This window comes from Chaetodon trifascialis, chromosome 4 (genome assembly GCF_039877785.1).
Source record: "Chaetodon trifascialis isolate fChaTrf1 chromosome 4, fChaTrf1.hap1, whole genome shotgun sequence".
NCBI classification, from domain to species: Eukaryota; Metazoa; Chordata; class Actinopteri; order Chaetodontiformes; family Chaetodontidae; genus Chaetodon; species Chaetodon trifascialis.
Window position 1 is genome coordinate 10387797 of NC_092059.1, and position 20793 is coordinate 10408589.

Here is a 20793-nt window from a genome sequence, read left to right on the forward strand (position 1 = left end):
TCCTCCTCTCTGACCTGCCTGTCACAAACCTTTAAAATCCCACACAGACGCACTGACACCTGCCTGACAGCTGCGCGACACACACGACGCTTCACTTTCTCCAGGTCTCTCGAGATGCCTGTATTATGACATACTTCTCATTTTAATCACTAGACTCGCCAAAGTTTTTTGGAGCCTTGGGATGAAAACACTGCGCACATTTTATTTATTTCACAGCGTGGGCCTAGCTGGTTTATGTGGCTGTAACTGCCTACACTTGCTGATTTATACTGCATTTCAGTATATTTAAAGATATGTGACAATACCGTGCCTGAGGCAGCATTTTATTGATTCTTTATTTACTTAATTTTATCGAATTAATTCAAATTTAACTGCCTACAAAATGTGCGCTTCAGATATTTCTTTAAGTTTGCAAACGTTCAGTGGGATTTTGGTTCTTAGGAGCCATGATTTGCCTGGTTGGAGGGTGGTGGTTGTGGTGGGGAGGGGAGGGGTCTCTCATAGTTGTAGTTAGTTGTGCTGAAGCGCCCCCTGCTGTTGTTCACGTAATGAGTAAAACGCCAAATGGACAGGTCATATCTGTTGTAAATATGGCCCAAATAGTAAAACTGTAAAGTTTCCACTAAACTGAGATTGTGTGCAAAGTTATCTTCAAAGTCAAGCCAACTAAGCAGCATAACGTACATAAATTGTTAACTACATATTCACATGCCTTTCCTTTAGAACAGTAAAGATTAGATCACAGATTGTGAGATCATAATAAGCATCTTGCAACACCAGAAGGTTAAATGAAGCAAACCGTTCCAAATATGGTCCAATAGAGGACTTGACTTTAAGTGAAAGAGGCAGTCTGCATGTGAGTTTGTGACTGTTTTCAGTTCATCACAGCGTAGCAGTAAGTGTCAGTAAGACACATGACAACAAGCGACAACTGGAGAACAAGAATGGACAGAAAGTTAGATAGTTGCACAAAGAAACCCAGTTTAAAAAGCAGCTCTGCGTGCATATTTGTGGATTTTTTTTAAAGTCAAAGCAGCAAGTCCTGCTTTTGAGGCCAGCCCCTCGTAATTCTTTCAGTCTAGAGTCCAGGTTGTGCTCATGAAAAGGTGACTTTATTGTCATTTTATTGCAAAGAGATTTAATCCAATATGACAAACAAGAACTGATAACCATTTCTCAGCTTCCTAAGAATATCTCAAATTCTATGCAAACTTCCTGCTTGCATCAAAAGTCATAAACAATTAGCAGTTTCTTGCTCTGCTATCGTCCTTCCCTTTTCAGGTGAAATCAAAGTTTAGTGCAGCGGTCTCACAGCGATTCTCTTGTAATTAACAAAAGCAATTCTGGGACAAGGAGGAAGTCAAAACCTGAAGTATGACCGAATTTATGTTGGTGCTTCCTCACACAATAAAAAGTGTTTAAAGACTTCAAAGTCAAATCAGTTCAGCCAAACACAATAAAAGATTCATATCATGCCTTCAGTTATTCCGCTGTACAGATCAACAAACTGTCTGAGCTTTTGGAACAAATGCAATTATTATATATTATAGCCGCTCACTTCAGCAATGATTTCAGTACTGACTGTTGACCAGAATAAGTGTAATTAATTATTGTTACAACAACAACAAATTGCAAAAGAAATCCTTATGGAAGAGTGAAAACAATCCCACAGCTTGAACATCTTGCTGTTGCTTCCATCTAGTGGTGGAAAGTTTCAACCTCTTTAATCCCTTAAAGGCCAATGTGAACCATCATGTTGTCTGATGCAACATGGGTTGATCCATTCATACTGAGCGAACTCCACAGGAGTGATCTGGTTCAGCTGGTTAAGAGGAGGCCGACACTTGAATTTGACAATGCTGCTTTCAAATAAATATGAAATATGTGGATATAGATTATGGATATAGATGTTTGGTTTTTATTAAGATGCTGCCCTGCTTATCAGAGACCGTCTTCAAACCAAACAACCACCTTTGTAAGTTCACACTTACGACTGCAAACTGCTTCAGCCCCATATTTTATCACGTGCACGTTCAGACTGACCCACCAGGTGGCCCTGAGGCAAGGATGATATGTTTCCTTCTGCAACAGGTAGGAGGAACAGTGGCTGGGACTCCAGAGGAGTATGAACATCACACAATCCTCACAACAGTGCTGAGTGTACCATGGGTCCGTAGCATAACTTACATCTACCGCTTTTATGCATCAATAGTTTCAGTGCGGTGCAGATGTTTAAAGGCCTCAGTGTCAGACCAGGATGTGGAGCTTGTGGTGCTGGAGGGCTAATAGTTCTAACTTTCATCTGGCCTGTAAATGAGTTATACATACAAATAAATCGGCATATTATTGATAGCTCATTTTATGAATGTTTTTTATATATTTGTGTCTCTATATTTAAATTGTTTTGAATAACTTAAACATTTAATCAGGCACAGTGGCTGCATTACCTCTCCATGATGGGAATTGTCCGAGTTGAGTTCAAAAACTGAATTTTATCTGTCATCATCACCACAGAAATAGTGACAGAGCACTGAAATGGTATATATTACCTGTGCATCCACACCTTTGAATTAAAAAAGATATTTTTAGGAACTTAATGTTCCTAAAATGACTGACAGGTAAGCATCCATTTAAAAAGTCACAATATAAGATTTTAATTAAGAAAGGGGAAAGAGTAAATTCACATATTCTGAATAAGAACTTGGTGGAATTAGAAATAAATAAATTAATTATGCTAAAAAAAACTGTGATGGAGATTGTTTCTATGCTTTTAAAAGTACAACATCCTGTGGTATGGTCACCATGTACTGTCCTAGTCCTACACTGCAGTTCTTAAACCCAGTTGCAGCCAAACAGACGAGAACATTCTGCATAATTTCTACTTTATTTCTACATTGTTTGAGTTTGATTAATAATTCCTGTCCCTAATTTCCTGTTAATTTCTCTAATTTCTAAAAATATCTGATTTTTTGAAGCATAATTGATTTGTTGCAAATTTCTAAGAGCTGAATGAGGGCCTATTTGGAGCTAGTTTGGTGTGGAATGTCTTCAAATATTAACAATATAACAATATAAATTAAATAGCACATGTATAATGTAGAAACTACCACCTGCCGTAGTTCTAAATGAAACGATATCATTGTGCATGAATAAAATAAGGTGTTTTTCTGACTGATCGGGTGCATAACCTGCAATTACACTAAAAACAAACAGAATGAAAACAGATTTTAAATGTGGTAAAGAAAGTCCAGATTCATTTTACTGCAAAAAATGAATTTATTTCGGGCGAGCTGTCGTCAGCAACAATAACACTCTATTTTTATACATCAACCAAGTATTTACAAGAAAATCAGCAGACGTGAGTGATAAAACAAACACATGTAAACTTCAAAACACACTCTAAGACAGGAAATATGAACGAAATGTGGCACAAAAAAGTATTTTCTGAGATACAGTCATGGAATGTGACAAACGGAGCTTAAATGGCTTTTCACCTTTTAAAGTAGGAATGTTTGATCAGGAGGCTCGGTCGTTTTGTGCCATTGATTCTCTGATTTTTGCCAAAAAAATATGAGAATAATGAGTCCATGGAGATATTCTGGAATATAAGCCCTATGTCAGTCTATAACATCCCAATAATAGTCTGATCAGGACTGTTAATGTTATGATACAAGACCTACTGTATGTTTCATCTCATGTGGACTCTATGAGGGCAAATTCCTTTAATATGGGACTATTTAGAGGCCTAAAATTAAGAAGGATTTTTTGTTTTCTGGCAAATAATGTTTCACATATACCGCTCTAGTCCTGACGCAAAGTTGGCTTGTCTCATGTAGGTGTTGTTGTAGGAGTTCATGGGGCTGGAGAGGCCCAGCAGCTGCTCCGTGTGCTCGGCGCAGGAGCCCGGGCGCAGGGCCGGCAAAGACAGCCGGTTGCCGGTGCAGTACACTTGAGAGCTCCCCGGGGAGAACCCGGACTGGGTCATGGTGGGCAGGTTTGGAGGAGAGGCCGAAGAGGAGTAGGGGTACCCGGCAGCCAGGTTGGATGAGAGGTTCCCGCTGTTTCTGCTCAGCATGTTCGCTGAGGGGTTAACAGTCTGGGTCTGGAAGCAGGCAGACGGGTCGGCGCCGGTGACCGAGCAGCTGGAGGTCATGGTGCCCAGGTCACCTCCGCCCAGCCCCAGTGCTTGGGAGTTGAGCTCTCCCCCTGGGCCGCCCTGCACCACCGTCTGCTGGCTGATGATGTTGTCGATGCTGAACATGCGCGGCTGTCCTTGGCCGACCCCGGCGGAGGTCTGATAGTGATGCAGCATGGCCGGATGCGGGGATGTGGCAGTCAGCTGGGAGCCATAACCAGAGCCTATCCCCGCGTAGAGCGTGTTTGGGTATGACGGCCTGCCCATTGGGGTCGGCGTAAAGGCGCTGGAGCTTTGCATGTAGCCGGGGTAGGTGCTCACATCTGTGCGCTTGAACCTTTTCCTCCTCCGCAGAAAGCTCCCGTTGTCAAACATGTCCTCAGCGGCGGGGTCCAGGGTCCAGTAGTTGCCTTTACCTGGCCTGCCGGGCTCCCGGGGGATCTTCACAAAACAGTCGTTGAGGGTCAGGTTGTGGCGGATGGAGTTCTGCCACTTCTTGGAGTTCTCTCTGTAGAAAGGAAAACGCTCCATGATGAACTTATAAATGCCTCCTAAGGTGAGCTTTCTCTCCGGGGAGTTGGCAATGGCCATGGCGATGAGAGCGATGTAGCTGTAGGGAGGCTTCCCCCTCTGGACGGGCCTCTTCCTCCGGCGGCTCCCGGTGGGCAGGTGCTCCTCAGTCTGCCCCAGAGCGGCTCCATCCTCCGTGCTGGGGCTGCTCCCGCGGGGCTCGGACTTGATCAAAACATTGTCCTTCGACCGGGCCTGCAGCATCAGAGGCGGCGGAGGCAGCGGCGAGTCCAGGCTCACATTTGGAGACATGACGACAGGACTCGCATCGGCAGGCGAGTGCTGCGTCTCAGCGGTCATGTTGCACATGCCAGAGAAGTAGGAATAGTTTGCCAGATTCATAAAAGAAACAATGTAATGCGCTTCTTTTTTGTGGAAATGATCGGCTGGGGAAAATGCCCGTGAAAGACTCAAGTTGGGTGCGCCTGATCCCCCTCCCTGCCAAAAATAGCCCCTGTCCTGGTGTGGTGTTTGTGTGTCAGTCCAGGTGAGAGAAAGGCGTTGACAGTCTTATAAAGCAGGACACGGATGACGCCACTGGCTCGCTCGTGACGATGGAGGCAGGAGGACAAAACCCCCCCAAAAAATCTTAATATTCCTCATACGCTATTTGACAGTAAGACCTGATGATCGTACAGTTGCGGAGTTTGGGTTAGTTTTAGCTACAGTAATAAATAATGTGTCCTAGTCAGACGTCAGTATAGTTTAGTTAGTTAATAAAAAAACAATTTTATTTTGAAAAGACCCTTTGTCAGCTCAATAGTAGCAGAGAAATAGTGTTGGGTAGCTTACATAGATTAGAATAATACTCATAGCACCTTAGGGATGTGTTGAAAGCCATACTGGGGCATTATTAGCTGAAGCCTTTAAACTTTGAGATTGTCCCCCCCCCCCCCCCCCCCCTCTCTCTCCCTGCTGGTCTCTGCCTGCTTTCACTGACAGCTCTGTGTATATCCAGGGTAGAAACAACACTCACAGAGCTGCTCTGTGCTACTCCAAACCCAACAGCCAATCCACCAATTGAAAAATAATAACAAGCCACTGAAAACAAGCAATTGAGCTATCAAAGCTTTTGGGGAAGAAAAGTAAATATCCCCTCATTTCATTTTCAGTTTTGGAGAGCGATAATCAAACAGTCCGCTGGCTAGAGAGCAGAGGTGTTATCTTATGGATTTTTAAGTAAAAACACAGTTCTGCACACAGTTGATATGCAGACAACACCATGCATGTGATAGTGCTTCTAATTGATTATTTAGGCAAATAGAGGGTTGGAGTTAATTACAAAAGGTAAGATACACAGAGAGGAGACCCGCTGCCATCACTTTTAACAACGTGGGGAGTGATGTTGCGAGTGATATGTCTGGACTGAGCCCAGCAAGAACACTGATGTCATCATGTCGCATTTAATACTCAAAGGACACAGAAATAGGTAACAAATTGAAGGAAAAGATGAATAAAAACTCATCATTGGAAATGAAACATCCAAAACAAAACAGTGTGAATCATATGAAGTGGCTTCACAATCACCGGAGCTCAAGCTAATCAAACACGAGGAGATTTTGGACCAGATTGTTTGCCTGTGTTTTCCACCACCGTCAACAAAACAGCAAATGAGGGAATATCTTTGAAAAGAGTGATGTAGAATCTGTGCTGAAGTGCACTGAAGCTGTTCTAGCAAACGCACGTGTATTGGTTAAACACCTTATTAAGAAACTTAATGTTAGTGTTGATGGTGGTGTTTTTCTGTTGTTTGTCGCCCATTTGAACACATGCATCCACGTAGGAGGACAGATTGAGAGGACTGAGATGATGAGATGACAACATGGCTAACTGTTCTGTCAGCAGGCCTGATATGAAAAAATATGGTGGCAATGATCAAACCACAGTCATTAATCATAACCGCCCACTGCCTTACTGGACGTCTGTTTCCCCGTCACCCTCACTCCATCAGCACAAAGTAGCCGGCATTCCCCCCTCCCCTGAGAGATGATCGGACCCCTCCCGACCCAGCCGCAGCTCAGACAACACTAAGCCCAGCTAGCTACTCACAGCCAGTGGCTAACAGCTTCAGACAGGCGTGGGAGCGGGGCTGTATCCAAGCAGGATCTGCCCCCAGAGCTGCCAGGTCAGGCAGGACAAACAGGGGCTCAGGCCAGGAAACGGGCCCTCTGCCTCAGGGCCTGCGGCCTCTTGCTAATCCCCTCTCCTCCTAAACCACCCCAACATCCCACCAAAGCTTCCCTGTACCTCTGCGCACCATGTGTGCTTGTCCTGGACTGTGGTCAGTTTATCTATTTACGATTTTAGACTCTGTGCCAACACGCACATGTGTTTTTTGTGCACGGGTAAAAACGTGTTAATATGATTACAAAATGACCCTATAGGCAGATGCTAGTGACCTGCAACACTGGGGACTACATTAGGATCTACAGTATATAAATTAAAAGGAAAGAGGATTAAAAATGCCATATTTCTACTATTTCACTGCTAGTTTCTGGGCTTGTTTGCATCCTCTTCTGCAACAGCTGCAAGAGAGCCTCGTGCAACAATGCTCTGTTTTCATATTCTATTATTTACTCAACAAAAGTTACCTTCAGCATGGCTGAAGTCACTTTTCATATAGAGCAGGTCTAGACTGTAGGCCTGCTCTATGTGATGTTATATCCAACAATTGTGTGGTTGCAGACAGTCAGAAGATGGGGGATTCCCTGAAGCTGAACTCAGCAGGAGCTGAACTCCTGCTGATTCAGGTTCGTAGTAATGATGATAATTGTAACTTTCTGGTATTAAGTTTATTTCACTGTATTGCCTCAAACAATTGTGTTTTATGTTATCTTACCAACAGTAGTTGCTGTTTTCTAATTGTAACCTCAATCACATTTTAACATGTAAATCTGACTAAAGCATCTAGAATATCATATTTAAGGCAATGCCTAAAACAAATGACCATGAATATGTTGTTTTGACATATTAGAACAAATAACATTGTCATTATCTACAAATACATCAATTCAATACAAGCATGTGGACTGACACAGGGACTGGAGCATTTAACAGTTTGAGGATTTATTGCTTTTTCACATGCTTTTAAATGAGTATGTCCTGTATTTAGAGAGAATTTCTCAAATGCTGCTGATGCCTTAATGCATTTTGTGGACATTTACTACCAATATAGTCTTCATTTTGTTAGCCAAAGCTAATGTCTTACCATCAGCCAGGATGTGCTTTTGTTTTGGTACCTTCTTACTTCTGTCATACAGAAAAATAAAACATGAGAAAATTAAATGACAAGCTTCTAGTATTATTTCTCTTGTATTTGTTATAAGTTGTTCATTAATATGTAAATAGATGTGTTCTATAGAGCATGAGGTCTCCTCCTTGAAATGGCATCTTACAAGAAAGGTTTTATTTTTACATCTAGATTTCAACCCAGTGAAACGTGGCTGTAAAAGAAAGTGGTTGGACATGTCTGTGTCAAAATGTCCCTGAAAGCTTTAAAATAATATTCAAACGACTGTTGTATTTGTGACAGATGCTAATCACAAGATGTTTCCAAAAAGAGAGTGAGCTGAGCATCGTCTCCATGTGTGCATCTGAAGTCACCGTTGCAGGGATGTGCAGTGCATCCCCTGACATATTCTCCTGTTTTCTGTAAGATGTTCACCTTAAGTCTCAGGCGGTCTCTGGTGGTAGTTGGTCTGCAGGTTCTCTTCCTCTTATAGATGAAATCCTGAGAAATATAGAGGGACAGGCAGAGTTGCTGAGCAAACACTTGGAATCCATTCATTCGCAAAGTGGCTCCAGGGGACGGGGAGGAGGAGGGGGAGGCATGAGAAAAAGAGGGGGAATAAAAGAGTGAGAGACAGAAAGAGAAAGAGAGGGAGACAGTGAGAGAGAAACACACGAGAGAGCGCAACCTTTTTCTTGCTCAAGCTCATCAAGTACGGGCCAGGGCTCCTGAAAACGCAGGGATTACCAGGGTACTGGGGCTGTCCTGGCCTGGGCCGCCTCTGCTCACTCCTGCACTGCACGCTACACTGCCCTGCTAAAGCACTGCACATGGTTCTCACACACACACACACACACACACACACACACACACACACACACACACACACACACACACACACACACACACACACACACACACACACACACACACACACACAACCAGTCATGCTTGCTGTATGGTTCTCATCTCTCATTCGCAAAAAGTTCACATGGATGCCTAACACATACATACAAAAAGACAGACTCTCTCTCTCTCTCTCTCTCTCTCTCTCTCTCTCTCTCTCTCTCTCTCTCACACACACACACACACACACACACACAGTATTTCAGGATTAAATAACTGAATTAAAAATCTATCACACAGTCATGTACATATTTGACTTAAGGGTCATTTTCGGCCTCAGCTTATGTGTTATATGTAAGGTTGGCTGGAGAAACAGACTCCACTTGGTATAAGGACACAATTCTGCAGCAATTGTGCAACTGGACATTTATTGCAGACCATAAACCTTTGACCTGTAATGATGCAACTGAGGATATACTGTTCTTAAAGTTTCTGCCTGGATAAATGTCCCACTGCCCCCAAGACACCTGTAGGAAATCCCCCAGCCTCCAGCCCTGCAGCCAGGGATGCTACAAGGTTCACCCAGTGAACACCAAGCTGGGGTCACGTCCTGTGAAGATAAGCACAGTAATTAAACATTTAGGAGTTGAAAACCCAGAGCTTCAGGTCATTTGATGGAGTGCGTGGTGTTGGTTTTGCTGGACATTTTGGACTTATTCGCTTTCTTGCCAACTTAGATAAGAAGATTGATACCACCCTCTTGTCTCTCCCTCAGATGTGAAGCTAGAGCCAGGAGAGAGGTAGCTTTGCTTGCAGGAGGACACGGCTAGACTGGCCCTGTCCAAAGGATTATAAAATCAACCTATCAGCACCTCTAAATCTCAGTAATTTAACACCTTGTATCTACCTGTGGACACCTATGCTAAGTTAACTGTCTTCTTGCTACATATGTTGAACAGACAGATATGAATGAAGAGTGATGTTGATCTTCTCATTTACCTCGTGGCCACAAAGTAAATAAACCCTCTTTAACCATAATGTTAAACACTCCTTTTAAAAACCATATTCTTACATAATGCTAATTTCACTGTGTTGATAACTGCTGGTTTTCAGTGAGAATATTGTCTATCATTGCGACATAGGCTACCCGCAGTTATACACCCAAAGTATCTGGATTTGGAGATTATAAAGGGACAAAATGGCCAGCAGAGCCGCCCAGATGATGTGAAGCTAAGAAGTAAACACTATCCTAAGACTCCATTGCTTACCATGGTTAGCCTACAGAGGCCGGCTTGTTAAATCTTTCCTATAACAAGGGCCAACAAGAGCAAACGGTAGAGATCACACACCCGTTTGCTCTGGAGAGCTAAAGTACTAAGGACTGAAAGGAAATGAAAATATACCCTCTGCCTGTTAAGATCTTGATATACGGTATGTAGTAAAATACAAACAATCACTGGTTCAGTAAATGGCCAGTAAGCAAAAGCACTATTACATGATTATTAAAAGCAAAAGCATTAAAATCAGATTTCAAGAAGTGCGATTTAGTTCAGATATCCAACTGGATGCTGTAAATACTGCCTGTTGGCTTTACTGTATGAGGCACTGTCTGCTTGAGGCATTCCTGGAGGGCTATGTGGACCAGACTGGCAGACTGGGTAGTGATGAGTAACAGTTTACCGCAAAGGGAAGATGGGCTGGTGTGTGGGCTGCATGGGTGGGTTGTCTGTGTGTGCATAATCACGTGTACATGCATGTGCTCGGAGAGCTGGCAACAATTTTGCCTTCACTTCACTGAACTGAAGCTGTTTCATCTTGAATTCTAATCACCCTAAATGTCCTAAAATGCAGAGCAGAGTATCAGTGAGGTCACAGTGACACAGACGAATCCTTCATAAGACGTCAGAGTTTCGGAGCAGAGAGAAACGCGAGAGAGGTGGGCTCAATAAAGAGACAAGGACTTTCATTCAGCGAGTCCATGCGTCTTTATGGCGCTGTCTTTCAACATGCACTTCTCACTCTTGCACTTCAGCTCTTCAGCCATTGGAGTGGATCTCTTCCTTTACTCCAGAGAAAAATAAAACCAAAATATCTTACCAGTAAACATTCCCATTATTTAATCACATAGTATTACTGATTGAATCCAAAAGAGTCCATGCTGCTCATATCACATCATCAATGGCACTTGTTGTCCACCTCAAAGCAGCTATTGGTTCGGGCATTGCTTGGTGGTGAGAGATGGACAGCCAGCACGCGGACACTCAGCAGCCGGCCTCAAGGCTTTATTACACCGAGAGAGAGCGAGGAGAGCAATGATAAGACTCGGCCTTTAAAACAGAGCGATAAAGTAGGACGCACACGCATCACATGCTTGGCACACGCACACTCATACACACACACAAATACAGTATGAATTTGTGTGAGATTTGTTTTAGTGCCAAATGTTCAACCTTTATCATGAAAATTCATTAAAGTGGAAAGGTCAGAATAAAACTAGTTTCAATACCTGGATGTTATCCAGCAGACACACTTTATAAAGATCTAATTCAACTACTGCTTAAAAGATTATATTGAAATACAATTATGGGATGCTTGGTGTAAAAAATTCCCATGCAAATGCCTGTGGAAGTGACTTAGCTGGCCAGTGTTTACCACCCAGTCCCACACCCTCTCTCTTCCCATTGTCCTTCCTGTTGTCCGAGTCCAGGTCAGACGGGTGGGATCAGCACCCATTATGTTCTTTAAGACTCATGCACACAAGCTCACAAAAAAATGAGAACGTGCTAAGCAGATACCCACACATGGGATGAAGGTACACACATGCAGGTAGGTGCAGATGAGTGATGGTCATCTTCACTGGTTTACAAGAGCAAGTTTGCATCTCATATGTGGGTTACTTTGGGTGCTTCAGGTTAATGTGTTTAAGTATGCACCTTAAGTGGACTGGATGCTCTAAATTGGCTGATAGCATCTCATCTGGTTACCTGCTCAGAGTTTACACAGCCTTTCCACCATGAATTGCTGGCTAGGATTAGCTCCACCCACTCTGACACTAAATGGTAAAAAAAAACAACTGATAGATAAATCTTTATTAACTTTATTTTCAGTCAACATATAATAGAGAGACATAATCTTTAATGTGGTCTGTACAAAGTGAAAGCTTATTTAACTTGAAAGGATTGTCACCAGAGTGTGTGTTTACACTGACAGTGAATACAGACCCTTACACCCATCTAGTGGTTACTAGAACAAATGTAGTTTGACATCCCTTAAAGTTAGAGTAAAACAGATGTTGCATTGTGTCTCTAACATATAGTTTTTGGATGAATGCCAAATAAAATATCTGTCTTCATGAACATAAAATTTGAATATTCACACTCCAATAATGTCAGACAATAACAGGACCACTGAAAGTGAATTAGTGAGTGGGATCAAACATAAATATATATATAAATATAATATATAACATGTCTGTGTCTTTCTTGTGTTTACCAAATGAAAGTAGATTTTATGAAAAAATAAATAATAATAATAATAATTTCTATCAGACCGAGACTATAAGTGATCAAATAACACAGTGTGGGGTGTATGTAAGGTTGAAGGTTGAAGCATAATTATGAACTGCCAGGTTTTACCATTGGCTGGGGCAAAACAGGGCAGCCATGGACAAGATTAGTATTTATTTATTTATTTATTTATTTATTTATTTATTTATTTATTTATTTATTTATTTGTCTATTTGTCTATTTGTTGTTGTTTTTTTTAATCAGTATGAGGATTATTTAGTACCACGAGTCTGACTGTACACACTCCACTACAGTAGATGTCAGCATAGACTTCTAATGTTGCTTTGAAATTCGGTCTAACCACACAAAGAAGAAAAGCGGAACTAAAGGATCTCTTCTTGTTTCTGACGGTTTACGAAAGTGGGCGTTCAGGCGGTTTGCTTCAAAACATTATGGCGTCGAGAAGAGCAACAGTTGCGCCCAGTAGTTTTAAAAGTGTCTCCAGTGACGCTAAAAGGTAATTCTTGACATGCTTTTTTTCTTTCTTTTAATCGACTGTCGTACATTCCGCAGATTTAGTAAATTCAATTTTCGGAGAATTTGACGTAGAGAAGACCCGGTCAGGTTCAGCCGCTGAGGTTAAGACGCTCTACGATCTTTTATTTAGCATTAGCAGTAGCTCTTTACTTAATGTTTCCACACTGCTGAACCCGAAATATGGTTCATAGGCAACGTTAGGTTACAAGTAAATTTACCCGCCTTTTATTCTTTATTTGTTACTGTTCTTGTGCGTTGCAACACTAAATTAACGGTAGCTAAGCTAACACTATAGCTTAGCTTTGTGTTTAGTTCGTTTCTAAATAAAAATGGGGGTTACTTTTTATACATTATTGAATTTGACAGTTACTTATGTTACTTGTTTTCAGCTCGAAAAGTGGGAACAATGCTAATAAAACCAATAACAGTGGAACTGGGAAGAAAAGCGTTAAATGTAAGTATTCGCACAAACCATGGGGTCCCGGAGTCTGGTAACGTAAGGTAATAAATTGATGGTTGTAGTGCTGCTGTCGCGTATTAGACATGAAAACACAGCATGGCATAAAGCTATCCTTCCAAAGTGTCTCTACAGGATTGCCTTTCAATGACACAAAATAACCAAAATCAGCTTGAGTTGTGTTTGTTAATATTTCATTGGTGAGAAGTGTAACAGTAGAAAAGTATTAAAGTATACAAAGAAGCTTCTTAAACCGTTCCTGTTATACAATCTTCTTTTTTGATCATCCGTGTACTGAATATAACTGATATTATATACGGTATTACAGTGCAGTCATCCCTCATGATTTGTAATATTTTATATCACGTATTGTTTTGCGAGGCTGTACTCCTCTTTACTGGTTTCAAATTGTTGAATGAGATTCAACTAAGCCTCATCACTTTCTTTATTATATTCTTTCTTTATTTGTTCATATGTTTTAATCTTCATCTTTAGCAACGGGCACTATTGTCAAGTCTCGATATATGCAGGCAGCTGAGAAGTCATCTCTCTCAAAGGTAAAGCTATTATTTGTACTATTTTTGTTTTCATTTAACATTTTTCACTCATGGTAGTCAAACTACATTAGGTGTCGTTACTTAAGAAATGTATCTAAACTCTTCTGTGAAAATCTTGTATTTGTGCAGTTCAGGTGTCTTCATTTCTTTCTGTATGTTGTTGTCACACTTATGTTATGTAGTTGTATCTCACTGGACCCCTGTAACTAACTATTTACAGAGTAACTCACTGACAAACGAGTCTATTGCTGTGCCGCCGAAGCCTTCCTCACCTAAACCCAGTGGTGTCAGACCAAAGGTGGGCACTCCACCAAGACGCTCAATGGCCCCACAGGCTCATCCAGCATGTAAGTACTTTGTATCGCGATAATTGTGAATGTGTAGTCACACAGTAATGATAGATACATTTCTCATTTTAACAATGTGAATTTAAATCAAAAGAGTATTTGAAGTGTGCACAGCAGTGATGATGTTAAGTTCCAATTTTTGGAACTGCTTTATAGCAAGTCTTTATTTTTAGGTATAAAGTATGCTGTTGATAATTGGATTGTGTATGATCGTAACTGAGTTAGTTATTGATGTCTTGCTGTGAAATCCAACAGTGAAAAAAATCCTTTTAATAACTTATTTTTATTCTGAAAGAGAACACTGAATTAACAGTTTTTATGTTATCATCCGTACAGCAATGGCTTCATGTGAAACTGAGCCATCACTGCTCGGGAAAAGTTTTCTGCAGTCCACTTTCTCAGATGGACACTTCCTTCGACCAGATTTTGATATTTCAGTCATTAAAGGTAAACTGATTTAATCTGCTAAAATGCTAAAGTTATTTACATATGGGGTAGTCCTTAAACAGCTTTTTTTAATCTGTCTCTGCAAGATAAAGCAGTGACTGAAAATGCAGTTGAACCTGATAGAAATCCAGAGAATGACAAGAGGCTCATTGAGATGCAAACTTTCCTCCTGGCCTACCTCACAGCTAAGGTGAGTCAGTTTTCCAGTGCGTCTGAAATGCTATAGACTGCTATTGATGTGTCTGCTTTGTTAAATCAGTTTACAGGACTGATGCACGGATTGACTCTAATGTCGTCCAACTCTGAATGTACACATCAATCATTCACCCACCCAAAACAATCGTTGAAAAGAATTTCAACAATTTAAAGACCTGCACCTACATTAACATTTCACTACATCTCTCCAGGTCTGTGTAGGGTATATTGCCTCTTAAAATATGCCAAGCAATGCAAGCTTTCCAGCATTTCTTTTTGTGTGCTGGATTGATGTAGTTTATTTTTTATTGGCAGCAAAGATGAAAACAGTAGTTTCAAAATTGACAGGACAGAGAAAACTCTCCAGAGAAAGCAAAATTATTCTTTTAGCTCCAGGAATTTTTATATTATCTAAGTAGTTTTTGTGACTTCTTGATTGTGTACTCTGGGGAATAAACCTCTTGTTGAGGCCATGTGTTGTGATCTGGCTCCATGTCTTTGATGTTAAACTTCAGATGGAGAGTAATACTGCAAAGCTTAAGGCTGAGGCGGAGGCAAGGATCCTGCAGGAGATGGGGGAAGAAGAGGTGCTGCATAATGAGGTCCAGGAGAAGAAGCGTCAGTACCTACTCATGGAGAAGGATAGGCTAGTGAATGAGATGCTGGATTTGCAGGTTAGGAAACCACCTTCCTTTTTTTTGAATAGTATTTTGAAATGTAAATCTCATCCTACTGACATTATCTTTTTCCATCAGATTGCTGCACTGACTCCTGTGGCCGAAGCTGCCAAGCAGTTCACAATGGACTACAAGTGTTTTGCCACAGCTGTTGACACCACTCGACATGAGCTGCCTGTCAAGAATTTCTACATCGACGGGGACAGAAGGGAATTTTTAGGTTGTTGTCACTATGTTAAGACTGTCTGTGGCGAGATTACTTCAAAATTTCATTTTAACAGCTTGTTTCACGATTCTGACCATTTGTTACGCAAGCTGATTGATTAGACAAATTTCTTTCAGTTGTTCTACATGATATAACCAGACATAATGACATAATGTATGTTATATGTATTTTGCTGGAACTTATAGTAAATGTTACCATAATCATCCACCTGTATCCACCCGTTTTAGATAAAGCTGAGGTTTGCCTGAAGGAGAGTGAGAAGTTGCTGGAGGAGTGCACAGAGGGAGATCATAAGGACAACAGCACTTCTCTAGAGTGCCTTAGGGACATAAAAACGACATCAAAGGACATCAGTAAGCAACTATCAGGGTAAGCACATAGATAGAACCTGGTGATCCTTAATCATTGCCAAGTATTGGGTAGCACCTGAAAATGCATCTTGACTCTTATCAGGTTGCGCCTCTACTCAAATATTGGTGTTGTCCATTTTACTAGTGCATTTGCAGAGCTGCTGGAGCTGACATCGTTGGTCTGCCGCCACACAATTCATGTCCAGCAGTCCACAGAGGAAGAACAGCTTGGTACTACAAGAACCCACGAGCTCTACTGCCCCAAACAGTGAAGGATTACACAGCATGGGATACACAGTACATGCACTTTGGATACCCTTCCACCTCAGATTTCCCCTCAGTATGGATATATTTGTGCCATTTTAGTATTGTTTTTATGTACAGTATACTGTTTAATTTCTTTGCAGCTGTATTATGAGATATTGTAAATGTTGAAAAATGACTGATATTGTTTCAGAGATGTAACATTGTTAATAAATTTAACAAAAGCAATGAAAATATAAATGAGCGGTCAACATGAAGCAGCAATGTGCAACAAAGTGTTCTAGTTTTTTAAGATAAGATTAAAATACATAATGTTAAATACAGCTGCAAGAAATATCAAAATCTGAATGCATCTTACTACTAAAAAAACATCGACTTATGAGAGTTTGACAGCACAGACAAGTTTATATACATGTTAGATTTATGTACGCTAAGGGACACAATCACAATTTAATAATCTAATTCAGAAACAAAGTCCAGTTTGAAGGGTTCCTCAATCCCCACTGTGCGCCTCATCTATATCACAATTAAATGTAACAGGAGAGGCACAAACTGCGGTTGGAAATGGTGTTTCAATAGTAACTGAATTCAAACAGTGCCACCTGCTGTTTACAAACCATCGCGTCCAATTCCGGATGTGACGTTGCGTCAAAACAACAACGGCACATTCTTATTGGCTGATGATGGAAAGTGACGACCGGTTTGCTCAAAAGGACCAATGAACCGCAGGAGAACGCCTCGTCGGATGTGAGTGCATGGATTGTCTTTCACGTATATCAAATATTTTGATCAAAGTGGCATCTAAAGACAAGTTTTTTCAAAGTGTCTGTTAACGTATGGTTTCGTTTAACTTGAGTATTGTTCGACCGTAGAAACGCCAGTCGCGCGCTCAGTCGTTGGTAGCTAGCTAACCGTCGTAGCTAGCTAATGACTGGATACTAGCCGGTTGGTATAGTCACCCAAACTTCGAGGTACTTGCATCTAACTAGGAAATCACGTTATAGTGGGTTTAGTTAGGCTACCAGCTAATAACTGGTAAAACATAGCCGTTTTAGTGCTTTGTAACATTATTGTATTCAACATTGCGAACGAAAACAGTGCCGATGTAACCTAGACGACTGATAAAACCGTTTGCTTTTTCAGACTCAGTTATATTAAAGGATGTGCTCTAGCATTCATTTAACGTTAATTAAACTTGACTCAAAGATTGACTGGTTGATTGATTGATAAAAACATTTTGACTTCATGGGAACGTTAGTTAGTACAAAGAAATGCGTAACTCCACAGTAGAGAAGGTAACCATGCCCAGTCAGAGCTGAACTTTAGGATATCAGAGCAGGTACAGATTGTCAGATGTCGATGAAGGCCACCACACATGAGAGGAGGCAGTTTGTGTGTATCCTTATTGTATTTAATTCTTAATGGATTACAATTTAAGCTTTTACCTAACCTGTTTGCAGCTCTCACTCTCAGAGGAGGGATGCACCAACAGGAGAGGAGTGGAGACAGAGAAATCAGGATGAATGGCGAGGCCGAAGCAAAGCACAGGGGAGAGAGCCAGTGGAGACTGAGAGACATCAGCAGCAGGGGAAAGAAACTGCGCCCAGGGGGGCCTGCCAGACCATGTGCCCTGCTCGAGAGCTGCGGGACCGTGAGGCGCAGAACCGTCTTCACCGCTTTGAGATGTTAGCAGGCACAGAAAGAGATCGACGGCCCAGGGGAGACCCCTTGCGTGCAGTCAAAGAGTATTCCAGACCAGCAGCTGGCAAAGACTCAACCAATCCCACTGACCTCCGCCCGCCTGCTGTGTTGTTGAACACTGTGAGTTACCTCATTGATGACATCGCTGCCTCCCCCCATCTGCATCCTTGGACTGAGGTTGGTAGGATTTACACATCATTTCCCCAGTCGCCCAGTTTTCATTATTGTCAATTTGACTTTGGTCAAGAAAAACAAACTTTCGTATGTGTGATTTTTATTTATTTATTTATTTATTTATTACATAAAATTGAAACTGTTGGTGTTAACTATGCACCCTTAATGACAGTTCAAACATCTGTTGTCTTTCATTTTACTGCGACACACCGTTAGTCAGGACAGCTTAATGTAAGCCTGTTCCAAAACAACATACATGTCCATGTGCCTATTCTTTGAGTGCCAAAACAGCCCATAATTACCATACATACTGTATGCAGCAGTGAGTAAATATGCCTAACAAAATGCCAAAATGTTGTGTGACCATAATAGTTGTACATAAATATCTTATGTAGAAGACTAAGGTGAAACATTAGATCGAGGATGATAGCTAGTGAAAGTGATTCTGTCATTGCTAATGTGTCAGTAGCCCAGCAGGAACACAGTAAGAATGAAGTTGCATTCAGGAATATGTATAAAAAAAACTCTTCACAACAACTTCTTTTATTAAGATTGAACTTGTCTTCCAGGTGTACAGCTTTGTTTTTGATCGACTGCGTAGTGTGAAGCAGGACATGATCATCCAGAGGATGTCTGGGTTGAACTGTGTGGCCATTTTGGAACGGACAGTGCGTTTCCTCATCTATGCCTCTTACCGGCTTTGTGGCGAGCCCCTGAGGCTCTACGACCCGTGCATTAATGACACACATCTACAGGAGAATCTGAGCTGGCTGTTGGATTGTTACGCAACTGGAGCAGAACCGTATCCCAACCAGGAAGAGTTCCAGGCTCTTGGTCTGCTGTACAACTTGGGTAAGTTACCATGTTTTTTAGCTTTAGTACTTGAAAAGGCTTTTGTGTAATTGCATGCATGTCTAGGCATCATGTAGATTAAAGGATTATATGTAATAGTTCATTGTTGCATAAGCACTCTGTTTATGCAGGGATCCAATGAAAAATGTGTCTTTATGGCAACAAAGATTGTAACTCCAGTCAGGGGTTTTCACAGAGAAGAGATTTTGTAAACGTCATCCTCTGAGGCAGGCAAACTGCAGCCTGAGTTTTATCTGTAGCTCTTTCTGTTATCCACGCTTTAAAAATCCCTCCATTTGAAAGGTGTTTTAAAGGTTATTCACCTGAAAGGTGCTCTTTCGACATTATTAGGATCATTTCGTCATGCTTGCTTTCTTTTTCCTCATCTCTCCCAGGCTCAGCTCGTGCCACACAGCACATCATGGAGCTCCCTGAGCGGCTTCGCAGCTCTCCTGCCATCACACTCGCTCTCTCCATCAACAGAGCTTTCCTGGAGCGAAACCCTGTGTGTTTGCTCCGACTGGCTCAGAGGTTGAACTTCTTGCAGAGCTGTGCTCTACACCGTCACCTCATGGCATGTCGTAGAGATCTGCTACTGATATACAGCCACGGATACAACAGCCGCAGCTGTCGCTTTCCTCTTGACAGACTGGCACAGCTCTTGTCCTTGGACACGTCGCTCGCAGCCCGACTCTGTCAAGCATATGGACTGGAGGTAAACCCAGACAACCAAGTTGTTTTCTCCAAGGCTGCTTTCACTGACCCTGAACAAGGGAAACTGTACTGCAATCTGTATCACAACATAGTGGCTGAGAAACAGAAAGGACTCACTATTGAGAACATCATTCATGGCTGCTCTTGAGACAAATAAAAGGTGTAAATGAGTAAAGCAAGTCATTTCATCCTCTACTGGAATTCGTTGGGACATTGTGTGTTTGCTCCTGCTAGAGAGGTATTACAGTGCCGCTCGCATTCAAAACCTTGTTTAAGGGCACATCAGCACTGAAGCTGTTTTGTCCTTAAGTCATTTCATCTACCTACTCATTTTACCTATACTGGATTTGAGCCTCGAGGCTTCCTTCTGAGATGCCCAATGCCAGTATGTTTTACCAATAAAATGCTTTAGATTGTACATGTTCAACACAGGGGTCAGGGTTGTTGTAGAACGAAAGGTCTGCCATGTTCAGCCTGAGAGAAGCTGAACTCAGAAAGAGGTTCCCTGCACTTGGTGCCTGAGTTACTGTTTTATTTTGCTGCTCATGTTGATACTGTTTAAATATTAAATTAATGCCATATTGTATTTTACCAGTACCTTAGAAGCATTTCAATAAATTTTGCAACCTATGAGAGAACTACTTTGGTCCTTCATTTGAACTCTTGTGGCTCTTGCTGCATCTAAACTCATGCACCAGTAGAGGGCAGTAGACATCTGCAGAGGGCTTCAACGCACTCCAGCAAGTACAAAAATAAATGACTAAAATTGATATAATCCTGCCTCAAGCACGTTTGTAGTGTTGTGTTTTTGAACTTTTTCCAGCTTTGCAGTCTTGTGGTGTTTTCCAACGCAGAAGGATCTAGTCGGAGCTGGTTGATCTTTCGATCTGTCATCTGAACCAAAAGTATGTGAAATGTGCCGGTAATTTATAGTGGTAGAACTGCAGGCTCCGCGCCGGTCCTTCCTCTGGGCTTAGTCATGCTCCTGCAGCACAGAAGTGAGAGGAGG

At 41.7% G+C, this 20793-nt stretch overlaps 3 protein-coding genes across 4 annotated transcripts; 2 read left to right on the top strand and 1 right to left on the bottom strand.

Moving 5' to 3' along the window:
* Positions 1-3787: 3787 nt before the first annotated feature.
* On the bottom strand, positions 3788-5047 carry foxe3 (forkhead box E3). The gene has a single exon (XM_070961495.1). The coding sequence runs from the start codon at positions 5045-5047 to the stop codon at positions 3788-3790; it is 1260 nt and encodes a 419-aa protein (XP_070817596.1).
* Positions 5048-12706: 7659 nt separating this feature from the next.
* Positions 12707-17141, top strand: haus8 (HAUS augmin like complex subunit 8). Its single transcript, XM_070961863.1, has 10 exons — positions 12707-12803; positions 13213-13277; positions 13776-13837; positions 14058-14184; positions 14521-14631; positions 14718-14821; positions 15342-15500; positions 15582-15723; positions 15957-16098; positions 16225-17141. Exons 1-10 carry the CDS (start codon positions 12739-12741, stop codon positions 16349-16351), a joined length of 1104 nt encoding a protein of 367 aa, XP_070817964.1. The 5' UTR covers positions 12707-12738; the 3' UTR covers positions 16352-17141.
* sac3d1 (SAC3 domain containing 1) lies at positions 16975-20556 on the top strand. 2 transcript variants are annotated; one of them, XM_070961861.1, is made up of 4 exons: positions 16975-17090; positions 17804-18221; positions 18788-19070; positions 19466-20556. In XM_070961861.1, exons 1-4 carry the CDS (start codon positions 17062-17064, stop codon positions 19930-19932), a joined length of 1197 nt encoding a protein of 398 aa, XP_070817962.1. In that variant the 5' UTR covers positions 16975-17061; the 3' UTR covers positions 19933-20556. The 2 variants fall into 2 exon arrangements, with proteins under 2 accessions (XP_070817962.1, XP_070817963.1); XM_070961862.1 differs by having other exon boundaries at positions 17072-17314; positions 19466-20423.
* The last annotated feature ends 237 nt before the right edge of the window (positions 20557-20793 follow it).